General features: G+C 33.9%; 1 protein-coding gene across 1 annotated transcript in view; it reads left to right on the top strand.

The window, feature by feature from the left end:
• LOC109389508 (putative homeodomain transcription factor 2) overlaps positions 1 to 11,962 on the top strand; it is a 27,877-nt gene extending 15,915 nt beyond the window's left edge. The window contains exons 5-8 of the mRNA XM_019655110.1: positions 4,236 to 4,391; positions 5,251 to 5,346; positions 8,570 to 8,695; positions 9,334 to 11,962. Of these exons, the coding sequence (XP_019510655.1) occupies positions 4,236 to 4,391; positions 5,251 to 5,346; positions 8,570 to 8,695; positions 9,334 to 9,354 (399 nt within the window). The 3' untranslated portion in view covers positions 9,355 to 11,962. The remainder of the gene's footprint in view (positions 1 to 4,235; positions 4,392 to 5,250; positions 5,347 to 8,569; positions 8,696 to 9,333) is intronic.
• The last annotated feature ends 330 nt before the right edge of the window (positions 11,963 to 12,292 follow it).

Raw genomic sequence — 12,292 nt, forward strand, 5'->3', positions numbered from 1 at the left:
ACATGTGTAGGTCAACTAATCAATAAACAGCAGATTAGATCTCCATTTACTTCAGATAATAGACTGATCAAAGAGAAACTATAAGATAAGCATGTTAAAAGTGGTTCAAGACATAGAGAACTCAAAAAAAAAAAAAGATTTGAAACAGAACCAAAGAGTACTTCAGAGAAAAAGTATGGTCATTGACATTAAAAATACAACAAACAGAAAAAATAGATTAAAGATAGCTAAAAATTGTGAACCTAGGAGATGGCAAAAGTTATCCAGAATATAGGACAGGGATAAAGAGATGGAAATATGAAAAGGAGACTGAGACAGATGGAAGATCTAACATCCATTTAACAGGAATTCCAGATGAAAAGAAGAGAGAAAGCCATAGTTGGAGAGATAATAATGGCTGTGAGTTTTCCTGAATTGAAGAAAGCATTAATTTTCAGATTTAGGAAGCATAACAAGAACAAGAAGCAGCTATAAAAGTAAATCCACACTTAGATACATTGTAGATAAACTGCAGAACACCAAAAACAAGTAGAAAAATCTTAAAGCAACCAAAGGGAAAGACTGATTTCTTTACTCACAATTTCTTATTACGCCTCAGTCTCTTCAGGATTTAATTTCCATGTTCCTGAAGTACACCCTATAGTTCTTTTGTCTCTTATAAATAAAAATAAAATCTATCTACTGCTATCAACAAAAGATGTGAAACATAGTAACATTGAAAGGTTTTGAATGTAAAAGGATAGAAAAAGATTGCCAAGAGACAGCTGATAAACTTACATTAATATTCAGATGAAATAGACTATAATTCAAGAAGCTTGACAAAAATTAAAATAATAATTCATCAAGAAGCTCTAACAACTCCAAACTTGTATGCATGTAATCATATAACTTTAAATATAGCCAAAATCAATAGTACTATATTGAGAAATTGACAAAATACCACTTTAGGAGGTTTCAATACATTTCTTTTAGTAATTGATATATGTTAAGCAGACAAAAAAAATGTAATGAAGATACGTATCTAAAAAAGAGTCAAAATTTTATTCTAAAATTGGAGAATACATATTCTTTTCAGGCATAAGTACAGTTATAAAACTTTCCCATGTACTATGCCACAAGTTCTTCTCAGTTGATACCCTACAGACCACTTGATCTAGCTGTAATGCAGTTAAAGTAGAAAACAGTGACAGCGACAAAAAACCTCATATATTTGGAAGTTTTAAAACATATAAATAACAAATATTTTAAAAGGAAAAATGCAGTATTAAACTGAAATACTGGCACAGATGAAGATTTTTTAAAAAGAATACCAGTATAAGTTGCTTTATGTCATTAAAGCTGAAAGCTTAGGTGGACAGTTTTGTAGAAATTCATAGTTCTTAAAACTGACTCAAAAAATAATTGAGGGGTCGGCCAAGTGGCTCAGTTGGTTAAGAGCTCGCTCAAGAGTGCGAGATATGAGCAATAGCGGTTGGAGTCCTGGCCTGAGCTGAGCTGCCAACAGGTGGCAGGATGGCTCAGCTAAAAAAAAAAAATCAAAAATCAAAACCTGAGGAGACCTATAACCATAAAGCACTATTGATTCAGTAGTTCAAAAACGTGCCACCAGCAGAAGTCTTCTAGACCTATGGTTTCACAGGTGAATTTTGCCAAATATTCAAATAAACAGGTAGTCCTAATCCTACACAAAATATCTTGAGAATAGAAAAACGGGGCATATTTCCCCAAATCATTCTATGCAGCTGATATAACCTTGCTACCAACACCAGCGAGACAATATAAAATGGAAAACCATGAACTAATTTACCTTATTAATTTAGTTGCAAATTACTAGGACAATGAAGCCAGCAATTTAATAACAATAAATATGCCATGATCAAGATAGTTTATTCCAGGAACACAAAGATTCTCAACTTTAAAAAATCCATTAATTTAGTTTGAGCTCCCTTAATTGACTAAAGGAGGAGGAAATATCCAATCATCTCAGTTAGATGCAGAAAACAAATTGGTAAATTTCAGTGGTGATTCATAATACAATGACTGGAAAGTACTGTCTGTCCTTAATCTAATAAAGTATATCTTTCAAAATTGGAGCAAACATTGTACATATGATATTTATTACCTTAGAGGTAATTTGACAATAAAAAATACGACAGTTACCCTCTCTACCACTTCTAGTCAGCATTTTGATAGAAGGTGCTAACCAGTGAAGACAGGAAAAAGGTCAAGATCAACAAAAATGGATACAATATCAACATAAAAAATCAATTTTGCTCTGTAAGACAGAGGTCAACAAACTTCCTCAGTAAAGGGCCAGATAGTAAATATTTTAGACTTTTGCCTGACGTATGCAGTCTTTCATATATTATTCTTCTCCCGCACCCTTCCCTTAAAAATTAAGTACTACAAAAGACACTGTTAGGACAAAATGGAGTCTGGGAAAAGATATTGACAAAATATGTGACTTAAATAGCATTGTTATTCAGAATATATAAGTAACTACTATAAATCAATAAGAAAAGCAGACAACCTATAGGATACAGAAAAAGTGGATATGGAATAGGAAAGGTTAACTTACAGAAGAGGAAACCCAATGACTAATAAGTGTGTATATGAGACATATCTATTCTCCTTACATAATCAGGAAAAGCAAAATCAAAGCAATAAGATAATTTACACCCATCAGATTGGCAGGTAATAAGTTTGATAATACCAAGTGTGGATAAAAAGGGAACTCTTGTAACACTGCTGAGAATATAAATTGGCACAACTGTTTTAGTGAGAAGTTTGTAATAGCTAATTAAGTTAAATACCGTATCTCCCCATGTATAAGACGCTCCCATGTATAAGGCACACCTTAATTTTGGGGCCCAAAATTTGAAAAAAATGTATTACATAAAGTTACTGAACTCAAGTTTTATTCATCATAAAATTCATACAACTCCTCATCACTTGAGGGAAATGCAAGTAAAAAAACTACAACCACTGTATAAGATGCACCCAGTTTTTAGACCCCAAATCTTTCGAAAAAGGGTGCATCTTATACATGGGAAAATTCTGTATGTGAATATCCAGGGACCCAGCAGTTTTACTCCTAAAGAGTCTTACACACAAAGAAACAGTTAAAAGGATGTTTATTACAGCATTGCCTTTAATGAGGAAAATTGGCAACAAAATAAAAGTTAATGTATAGAGGAGGCCAATTCATTGTGGTGGACTCTTTTACTATAATACCTTCCTTACAGGAAGGAATTAGAATAAATGAATTTGAGCTTTATGTATCAACATGGATAAATCTTGAAAACAAAATTAAGTGGAATAAAAAGCAAATTGAAGAATGATGTGAACAATGTAATTGTTAGGTCTCTGAATATTAGAGACCTTGACTTAATGTTAGGTCTCTGAATGTTAGGTCTCAGAGACCTTGACTTAACAGACAGAGCCATGTTTGCAAGAAAACAAAATGTCTGTTGGCCTGCACCTGCAGATAGAACCCAGCTTGCGATAACAGAAAATGCCCCTAAACAGCTATTGGCATACAGGCAGTCAACACTTTCTGTTCAAACAATGCTACCCTGTCATCACCGCCCCTATATAACCCTCCTCATCCCCTCCCTCCGGGCTGCAAGTCTCCTTTAGACGTGCAGCCCGGGCTGTAGCTATCTTTGCTCAGCCCGATAGACTCTCTCTTAATAAAGTAGACTTTCTTAAACTTTCTTAACTTGACTGACTGCACGTTTTTTTACCGACCGACCTATCAGTAATAACATTTTTATGAATTATAATATAGATGTAAAATAACATAGTTTAAGGATATATATATGTAGCTAAACTACATATATGTATAAACTACGTACACATATGTATTTGCATGCATTATTTCTGCACGCAAAAAATAACATTATTACCCTTACAGAGGGAATGGGGAAGAAGGGGAATAATGATCAAGGAAAAGTTTAAAGGGACTTCAAATGAATCTTTAATGTTTTATTTTTCAATAATCTGAAAGAAATATTGTAAAATATTAAGATTTGACAAAAAGAAGTAGAGGCCCCATGTGGTTTGATTACATTATACTCTGCTTTTTATGTGCTTGAAATACTTCATAATAAATGTGAAATGTTTTTAAAATGTAATACTACATTCATGGTCGGTCTGTATGAAGTAAAATGTTACTTTCTATTCAAAAGAATTTGAATCACATTGCTTCTTCATGTTGCCTTTTTCACTTTTAGTTGCTTCATGTGCATGAGATCTTCCTTGATTGTCACTACAATTGGGAACTGGTAATCTGGTGCATCTCGTTAACACTTTTTCTGCTAAGATTTGTTACTCTTGGATCAGAAACAAGTAAAAAATATAGCAATACCTCAATATTACTAACAGAACAGGTGAGAATACATGTTTATTATGTTACAAATTAATGTCCATAGTCTACATATAAAACTAAAATGTTTTCATTTACTTCAAGTTTTTGAGGAGCCTGTGTTACTAGATTAAGACCATTTGTGTTGTAAAGCAAAACTTGAAATTTGATAGGACCTAAGCCTTTCTTCAGTGTTCCTGCATTGATACAGACTTCAAATCTAATCCACTGTTTTTATGTCTCATCATCATTTGATAAGAAGCACCATTTATAGAAATGATGGGTTTTAAACCATTAGTGGGATATATTTGCTTTACGGTGTAGCAGAGCCATGTTTGAATTTTTATTCAATAGAAAGGATAAAGCATAATAATATTGATGGTTAACTTTATTTTGTATGAATTTAACATTTTCTTTACCATTTCATAGGAATTATTCAAAGAAACTTAACCGCCAATGATCTTGAATATTTTTGTCAGGGGTAGTTTGATTTTAAAAAATTGGTAACCTTGTCAAATGAGTTCAATTAAAATGAAAAGAGAGTAGCAAACAAACCAAGTGATTAACTTTAGTTATTGTTTATACTTTAGGTTGATTTGGCTGTGGGACTAAAGTGTTTCACCTTTTAAATAATGACATCCAGTTTTTCTTTCTTGTTTCAGCTTTTATATTTGAAAAGTTTAAATAGTTATTTTCTTATTATAAAATAATACATTTATTGTAGGAAATTTAGAATATATAGTAAAGTATGAAGAATATTAATATCCCCTATAATCTCAATAACCAGACAACTACCATTAATATTTTAGTGTAAATCTTTCAATTTCTTTTTAAAATGAGTATCTTATTTTAAGTATTTTAATTGTTTGCTTTTTTTATAAAAGATAAACCTATACTTGAAAATGGAGAAGAAACCTAACAAAAAAGAGGAACTGACACTGGTGAATAATGTTTTAAAACTGGCTACTAAACTGCTAAAGGTAAAAATAAAATTGAAAATGGATATAATGTAGAATATGCTGTTCTGACATTGTATCTTAGTCTTTTGTTTGTAGATCCTGCCTTGTATTTTGTTTTCATGATTATCCACATTGTTTCCAAATTATATTTGACCACATTTATGCAATTTACATTTTATTTCTCATTACAAAACTAATAAAGTAATCCAAATCCTTTCATTTTGAAAAAAAAATTTTTTTTTTAAAGATTTTATTGGGAAATTGGGGAAGGGAACAGTGTTGGGGAATTGGGGAAGGGGAACATTGTGTTTTTCCAGGACCCATCTGCTCCCAGTCAAGTTGTTGTCCTTCAGTCTTAGTTGTGGAGGGCGCAGCTCAGCTCCAAGTCCAGTTGCTGTTTTCAATCTAGTTGCGGGGGGGCACAGCCCACCATCCCATGCGGGAGTCAAACCAGCAACCTCGTTCAGAGCACTTGCTGTCACCAACTGAGCCGTCTGGCCACCCATCGGCAGCTCAGTGGCAGCTCAGCTCGGGTGCAGCTCACTGGCCCATGTGGGAACCGAATAAGCAAACCTGTTTCTCAGATTTGTGCTCTAACCAACTGAGCCACCTGGCCACCCCTCATTTTGAAATTTTAATAACTTGAAATTTTAAGACGTTTAATAATGTTTAGAATATTGTAGACTTTGGCATCTTTGGAAATTTTTGCCTGCTAGAACTTTAAAATAGATTTCAAAAAAGAAGATTTAATGTTAATTCAGAAAGTTTTTCATTTTGTATTTTGTAGGGCAGTATTCTGCTTGGCCTGAGTTAGCTTAAAAAGTAGTACTATATAATGATTATATAATAATAAATACATATTACAAATAAATATTTATATTTTCAAGTCATTTTGGGTAATAATCAAAAAGAACATAATTTCAATGTATCTGATCTTATAAAAACTCTTTGGAGGTAATTTTATAAAATATTTTGATCACTGTTTTGCAGTGTTAGTAATGCTTTTCTTTTTTAAGAGGAAAATATTTTTTAAAATCTCAATTTCTATAACAAACTACATATAATTCGTAGAGTTGTTTATAAGTGGTCAGAGAATGGTATGAAATTAGTTGTCTTAATGTTATTGTTTTTTGTGTTTTTTTTTTAAAGATTTTTATTGGGGAATTGGGGGGATGGGAACTGCGCTGGGGAATTGGGGGAAGGGGAACAGACAAGTTGCTGTTGTTTTGTTCTTCAGTCTAGTTGTGGAGGACGTTGCTTCACTGACCCAATTTGGCACCATCATTGCGCTCTTCCCGGGCGAGGCAGATCAGTTGCCGGCTTCTGGACGGCCGCTCACTGCGGCTGCTGCCCGCTCACGCTGGCTGCTGGCTACACACAGTAGCCCATAGCAACCCACTACCACAGGGGCTGCAGCCTACGCCATCGCCGGCGACACACAGCAGCCCAGCTCCAGGTTGAGCTGTTGTTCAGCATCTTAGCTGTGGAGGGCAGTGTCACTGGCCCTCATAGGTGGGATCTGAACCGGGGACCTCTGGCGTCCCAAGCCAGTTCTTAACCATCGCGCCACTCGGCCGGCCCAATGTTGTTGTTAATTCTCACTCAACTAGAAAGTGTTAATTGGGTATAGACTGCGCCCCACAGTATATTAGGCATTAAAAGGGTTCAGAAGACGAGGGCTTATTTGATACATATGTATCGAATATCTAGCTCTATGCTAGATAGGAGGAGGCTATAAAGGTGAGATTTAAGAGCAGCTTCTGACTCAGAGTGGAGAAAAATATTAAAATAACTAAAATACAAAGCACAAGCGTTATCGCTTCTGATACATAGTCTTCTAGTCGGAAACCTGGGACTTAATATAGATTTCTCTTTCTCTCTCACTCTTCACAGCCAAGAAATTCTTAGGCACATTGATTCAACCTCTCAAATATCTTCCAATTCATCACCTCTTCCCCATCAGTACTGCCCTAAGTCAGACCCCCACCATCTCACTTAGGCTTTTGATGCACTAAACTCTTAACAGCATCTTGCTCTAGAGTCCTATTTTCCCTGCCATCTTCCACATTGCTGACCCTACTATCTTTCTCACATGCACATCTGATATACTGTTCCCCACATTAAATTCCTTTACTGCCTGTCTGTCAATACAGTCTGCCTAAAGAATGACCCGTGCATAAGGAGCCCATTTTGTAAATTGGAAGTACCTTTTTCCTTGCACTTGGACTCTTAATGGTGCTGAGCAACCTCTAGCAATTCAAAGGCGCCAAGTTCTCATGGGTCTTGATGGAATACCTGCTCTCCCCGACCCATGAAGTTTCAGGAGCACCTTCCTCTGTGACCTCTGCCTTTTATACAAGCCACTTATAGGGACTCTCATAGTTGCCTTATTTATTTGCATGTCTGTTAGACTGTAAGGTCCTTCTATGCAGGGACTGAATTTTAACTTTCCAGAGCCTAGCACAGGGCCTAGCATATAATAGAACTTTCAGTGTTTGAACCAGTCAATTAACTAATGAATCCATGTATTCAAAAATTGTCTCAAAGAGGAGTCTTTACATATGTATTAATATTGACAGAAAACTGGCCAATTAAATTTCTAATTCTTCTGCAAAAAGACATTTTTCTTTCTCATTTTCTATTCATATACTTAAAAAATGCTCTCAAATCTTGTAGCTACTAGACCAATACTTGACTAGTCATTCATTTGGGGTGGAAGTTGGAGTTAAAATTTGCAGAGTGATTTTTTTTCTCAATTATAGTTGAAATTTAATATTATATTGGTTTCAGGTACAGCATAGCGGTTAGACATTTATATAACTTAAAAGGTGATCCCCTGGTAAGTCTTAGTTACCCACCTGGCACTATACATAGTTATTACCATATTATTGACAGCATTCCCTATGCTGTACTTTATATCCCCATGACTATTTAGTAACTGCCAATTTATACTTCTTAATCCCTTTCCCTTTTCACCCAGGTCACCCAACCCCCTTCCCCTTTGGCAGCCATCAGTTGGTTACAGAGTTCTTTTGAAGGAAGACACCTTATTCTAAAAAAAAAAAATGCTAAAAGTAGATTTACTTATTTTAGGTTAACCAAGTGTATCCTTTCTAAAACTCCATAATTTGTAACTGCTTTTTGAAACAGTTTTTTTAAATCCTCTTTGCATATTGCCTTGAATTAGTTAAACTGTGATAATTCTTAATGAATCTGGGCTCATGACTTTTTTCTCTTCTTCTAGGAATTGGACAGTCCCTTTAGATTATATGGGCTTACAATGAATCCACTCCTTTATAACATCACGCAGGTTGTCATCCTGTCAGCCGTTTCTGGTGTTATCAGTGACTTGCTTGGATTTAATTTAAAGGTAAGAGCATGCAGGTATTTTTTCTTACTTAGTGCCCTATTACATTGTTGTGACATTTATTTTACTCTAGCACTCTTTTGAGATCTCACATGTGCAGTAATGGAATCATTTTGATAATATTGTACACAATTAGTGAAAATAATTCACATTTAATTTCAAAGCATGATGAGCATTCTTGGTTTATAATACTGTTGGAACTCCTAATTTGGAACAGTATTCATTACAAATAGGGCTCTTGTGTAGGATAAGTGGAGGTATTTATTTTTACTCATATAATCTGAATCTAAGTTAGGTGATAAAAAATAAAAAGAAGAGACCTACTTTTTTTTTTGGCCAAAAGTTATTTATCTATATAGTAATGCATACGTCCTCCAAAGTATGTTCAGCTGTTAGTGAATAAGTTGTACAACATTTATATCAAGCAAGTAGTACATGTATATTGCCACTTCCCTATAAAAGAAAGCAAGAGAAATGTGATTTTCACTTTATTTAAGGTGAACTCTTCTTGAAAATAAAAGGATAAAAGAGTTTAAATAGTATGAAATTTACATAAAAAGTAGTATTCTGTGATATAATTTCATAAGTTGTGCTATTAAAACTGGCTCTAATGGTCACTACTTTTGTTATTTTTTCACCAGCTGTGGAAGATTAAATCATGACAATTCGGAGAAAAGGAGATGTAGCCTCTTTTCCAGAATAAAAGTACCAACTAAGCTGCTTGGAAGCAGCCACTGACTCTGCTTCGGAAGCCTCAGCTGGGAAATCCAAGTGTTTACATCAGACTGTCTTGTGCAATTCTTATATTTATTTTACCTGTTCACTGTTTTTTGGGGGGTTTTTTTACATTTATTTTAGTCTTTATATTTTATTTGTAGCATTGATGTGCTTAGTTGTTGATGAAAGGGTGATAAAACTGATATCCAGATACTTGAGATCCTGGTAATTGCTCACAAATAATTGACAAAACAACAACTCGTGAGAATAGAAGCCATTGCTAAACACTGTTTCTCCATCGATGCCGTGAACTTGCCTTATTCGAGGAAAACGTCTTTAACTTTGGAATATCGCATTGAACTCTGCTAGACACATGAAACATTTTTTCTTCAGTAAATCAAGATCCAGTCAGGGTTTCTTTTGAATTATTTTGGAACAATGCCAGGATCTAAACTGATTAAGCTGCAGTGAAGCACCCTTCAGTATTAATATATATGGTATTACATAACAGGTCAACAAAGTGCTCTTTGATGATAAAACTCTTAATAGAGCAATAATTGTAAATGGTTACCATACTGTAAGATATTTTGATAAAAATTTACTAGTAATAATTGTATTTATTTGAAACACTGGGCTGTTTGCACAGCTCTAACTGTGCATGCTCAAAATGTGCACTTTTAAAAATTGTTACTTTTAATGCGTATGTTTATATGGGATATGTTATAGTGTACTAGGGCATGATATGGTATCCTTTTGAGTGAGGTATATACTCATCTCACAAGTGAAGTGCCTACTGATATTACTGAAGTACATTATGTTTACTCAAGTATAATAATTTTCTCCCCATGGTACACTATAGTGTATGCTGTTCATACCACACTCAAATGAACAACTTGACAGTAAGGTTAACAACCAATAAGATACTCCTCTGATTGATAGTTATGAAAATACTGTATATCCAAATTTTCAGAAAAAGACAGCTTCAGCTTGCAAATTCTATCTTCTAAAGTTAATCTGATACATCCCTCCCTCCCCTCTCCAATTATATAAGGGCTATTTTAGATGCTTTTAACCTGGAAAGTTAACCACCCCCATCCCCCCACCCCCAAATAATTTGCCAGGTGTCCAAATGAGAACTTATCATGTTGGCATGTTAGGTAAATAAGGCAAATATGATAGTATCTTACATTGGACCTTGATTTTAAGTTGTTATATTTGTACAATCAATCAAGAATATTTTAGGAAATAAATGAGACATGAAATGTTTTTGCCATTTTTTTAAAACTGAGCATCTAGTTTCTAAAATAGAATTTATTTGAACAATCTAGAATTTTTTGGTGCAAGATGTATTGTGTTTAATATCCTCACATTTTTAAACCACATTTTAGGGGATTTAAAATAATTAGTTGTAAATGACTTATTTGATTGGTGCAGTTCTAATCCCCAAATCATAATCTTAAGATCAGGAATGTGTAGAGAACAGAGCCATGTCATAATATCACTTTGCTCCTACCATTCCTTTTGATCAGCCTCAATTCAGCCTCTAGTATATTTTCTTTCTGTAGAAAACAGCAAAAGCATTTTGTTTTATTTGCCTGTGTTCTATGTTTAATAATGACCAAAGTGCATTCTGAGTTTTTTCAAGGAATGTATTACTGGAGCTTTAAGAACATACTTATTTTCTCATGTGAATAATTAGGCTGTGTCTGATATGTTTCTTCTTCCTCTATTGTCTGATGTTGAGGTTGTTTTTAGGAATTATATTTTATAAACTTTTTCAAAATAAGGTACATACCTATACAGAACTTAACATTTTGCACAGACTATGTCAAATATATTTTGAGAAAAAAAAGTACAGCATGAGTTCTGTTAGGAATAAAAGATGAAACTATTGTATCTCACACACACAGAAACTTATTTCAGAATGGAAATATTTTTGAGAAAAGTAGCAGAGTATCCTGATTTAGGAAAATGCTTGTTTTGGATTGAAGTTGGTTTTAACTTAGAGGTGAAAGCTGAGTACCGTATACCTCTCAACAACTTATTAATAATATGTTGAATTATTTCATTAATGTGGGCAGCAATAGAATTCTAAAGGGAAAAAGTTGTCATTTTAAGCAACTTCAGAACATTAATGGAACTGTTTTCAAAGCAAAAAAAATTGACATTGCTGCCTTTAAAAATACCATGAATGTAAGAAATTGTAACATATCATAATATAGAAAAGGCAGTTCAAAGATAGAATTGTGGCAGATGTTGTGTGTTAACTGTTTTTTTGCCACATGTGTGGTATTTGAAAATTTGAACAGCAAGTTTAAAATAAAACATTCTATGACTGACAGTGTTAAATTTAAACTGGAGGTGTTTTAAAAAAAATTTTCAAGTCGTATACATGTCTATGATGATTTTGTACTGACTATAGCATAAACTTTAGTTTTAACTATTATTTTGAGTGGAGTGGAAATAAATTTTTTAAAATTTCCCAACAGTCAAATTTTGTTATGATTATCAGAACATGAAAGCATAATACATACATGGACCTTTTATTACCAGAATGTTATGACATCATTTATGTTTGTTTGCTTGTTTGTTTGCATTTAAATACAAAAAACTGGCTGTAGCCTGAAGTACTATTGGGTTGTCGGAAAAGTCATGATGCATTTGTGCATTGAAAAACTTAGAAAAATATGTCATGACTTTCCCGACTACCCAATAAAACTCAATGTCAGAGGATAGTGGTGTTTTTTGTGTGTTTTTTTTTGTTTGTTTGTTTTTGTTTGTTTTGTTTTTAAAGATTTTGGGGAATTGGGGGAGGGGAACAGACAAGTTGCTGTCGTTTTGTTCTTCAGTCTAGTTGTAGAGGATGTTGCTTCACTGGCCCAA

This window comes from Hipposideros armiger, unplaced genomic scaffold, assembly GCF_001890085.2.
Source record: "Hipposideros armiger isolate ML-2016 unplaced genomic scaffold, ASM189008v1 scaffold_236, whole genome shotgun sequence".
In the NCBI taxonomy this organism is placed as follows: Eukaryota; Metazoa; Chordata; class Mammalia; order Chiroptera; family Hipposideridae; genus Hipposideros; species Hipposideros armiger.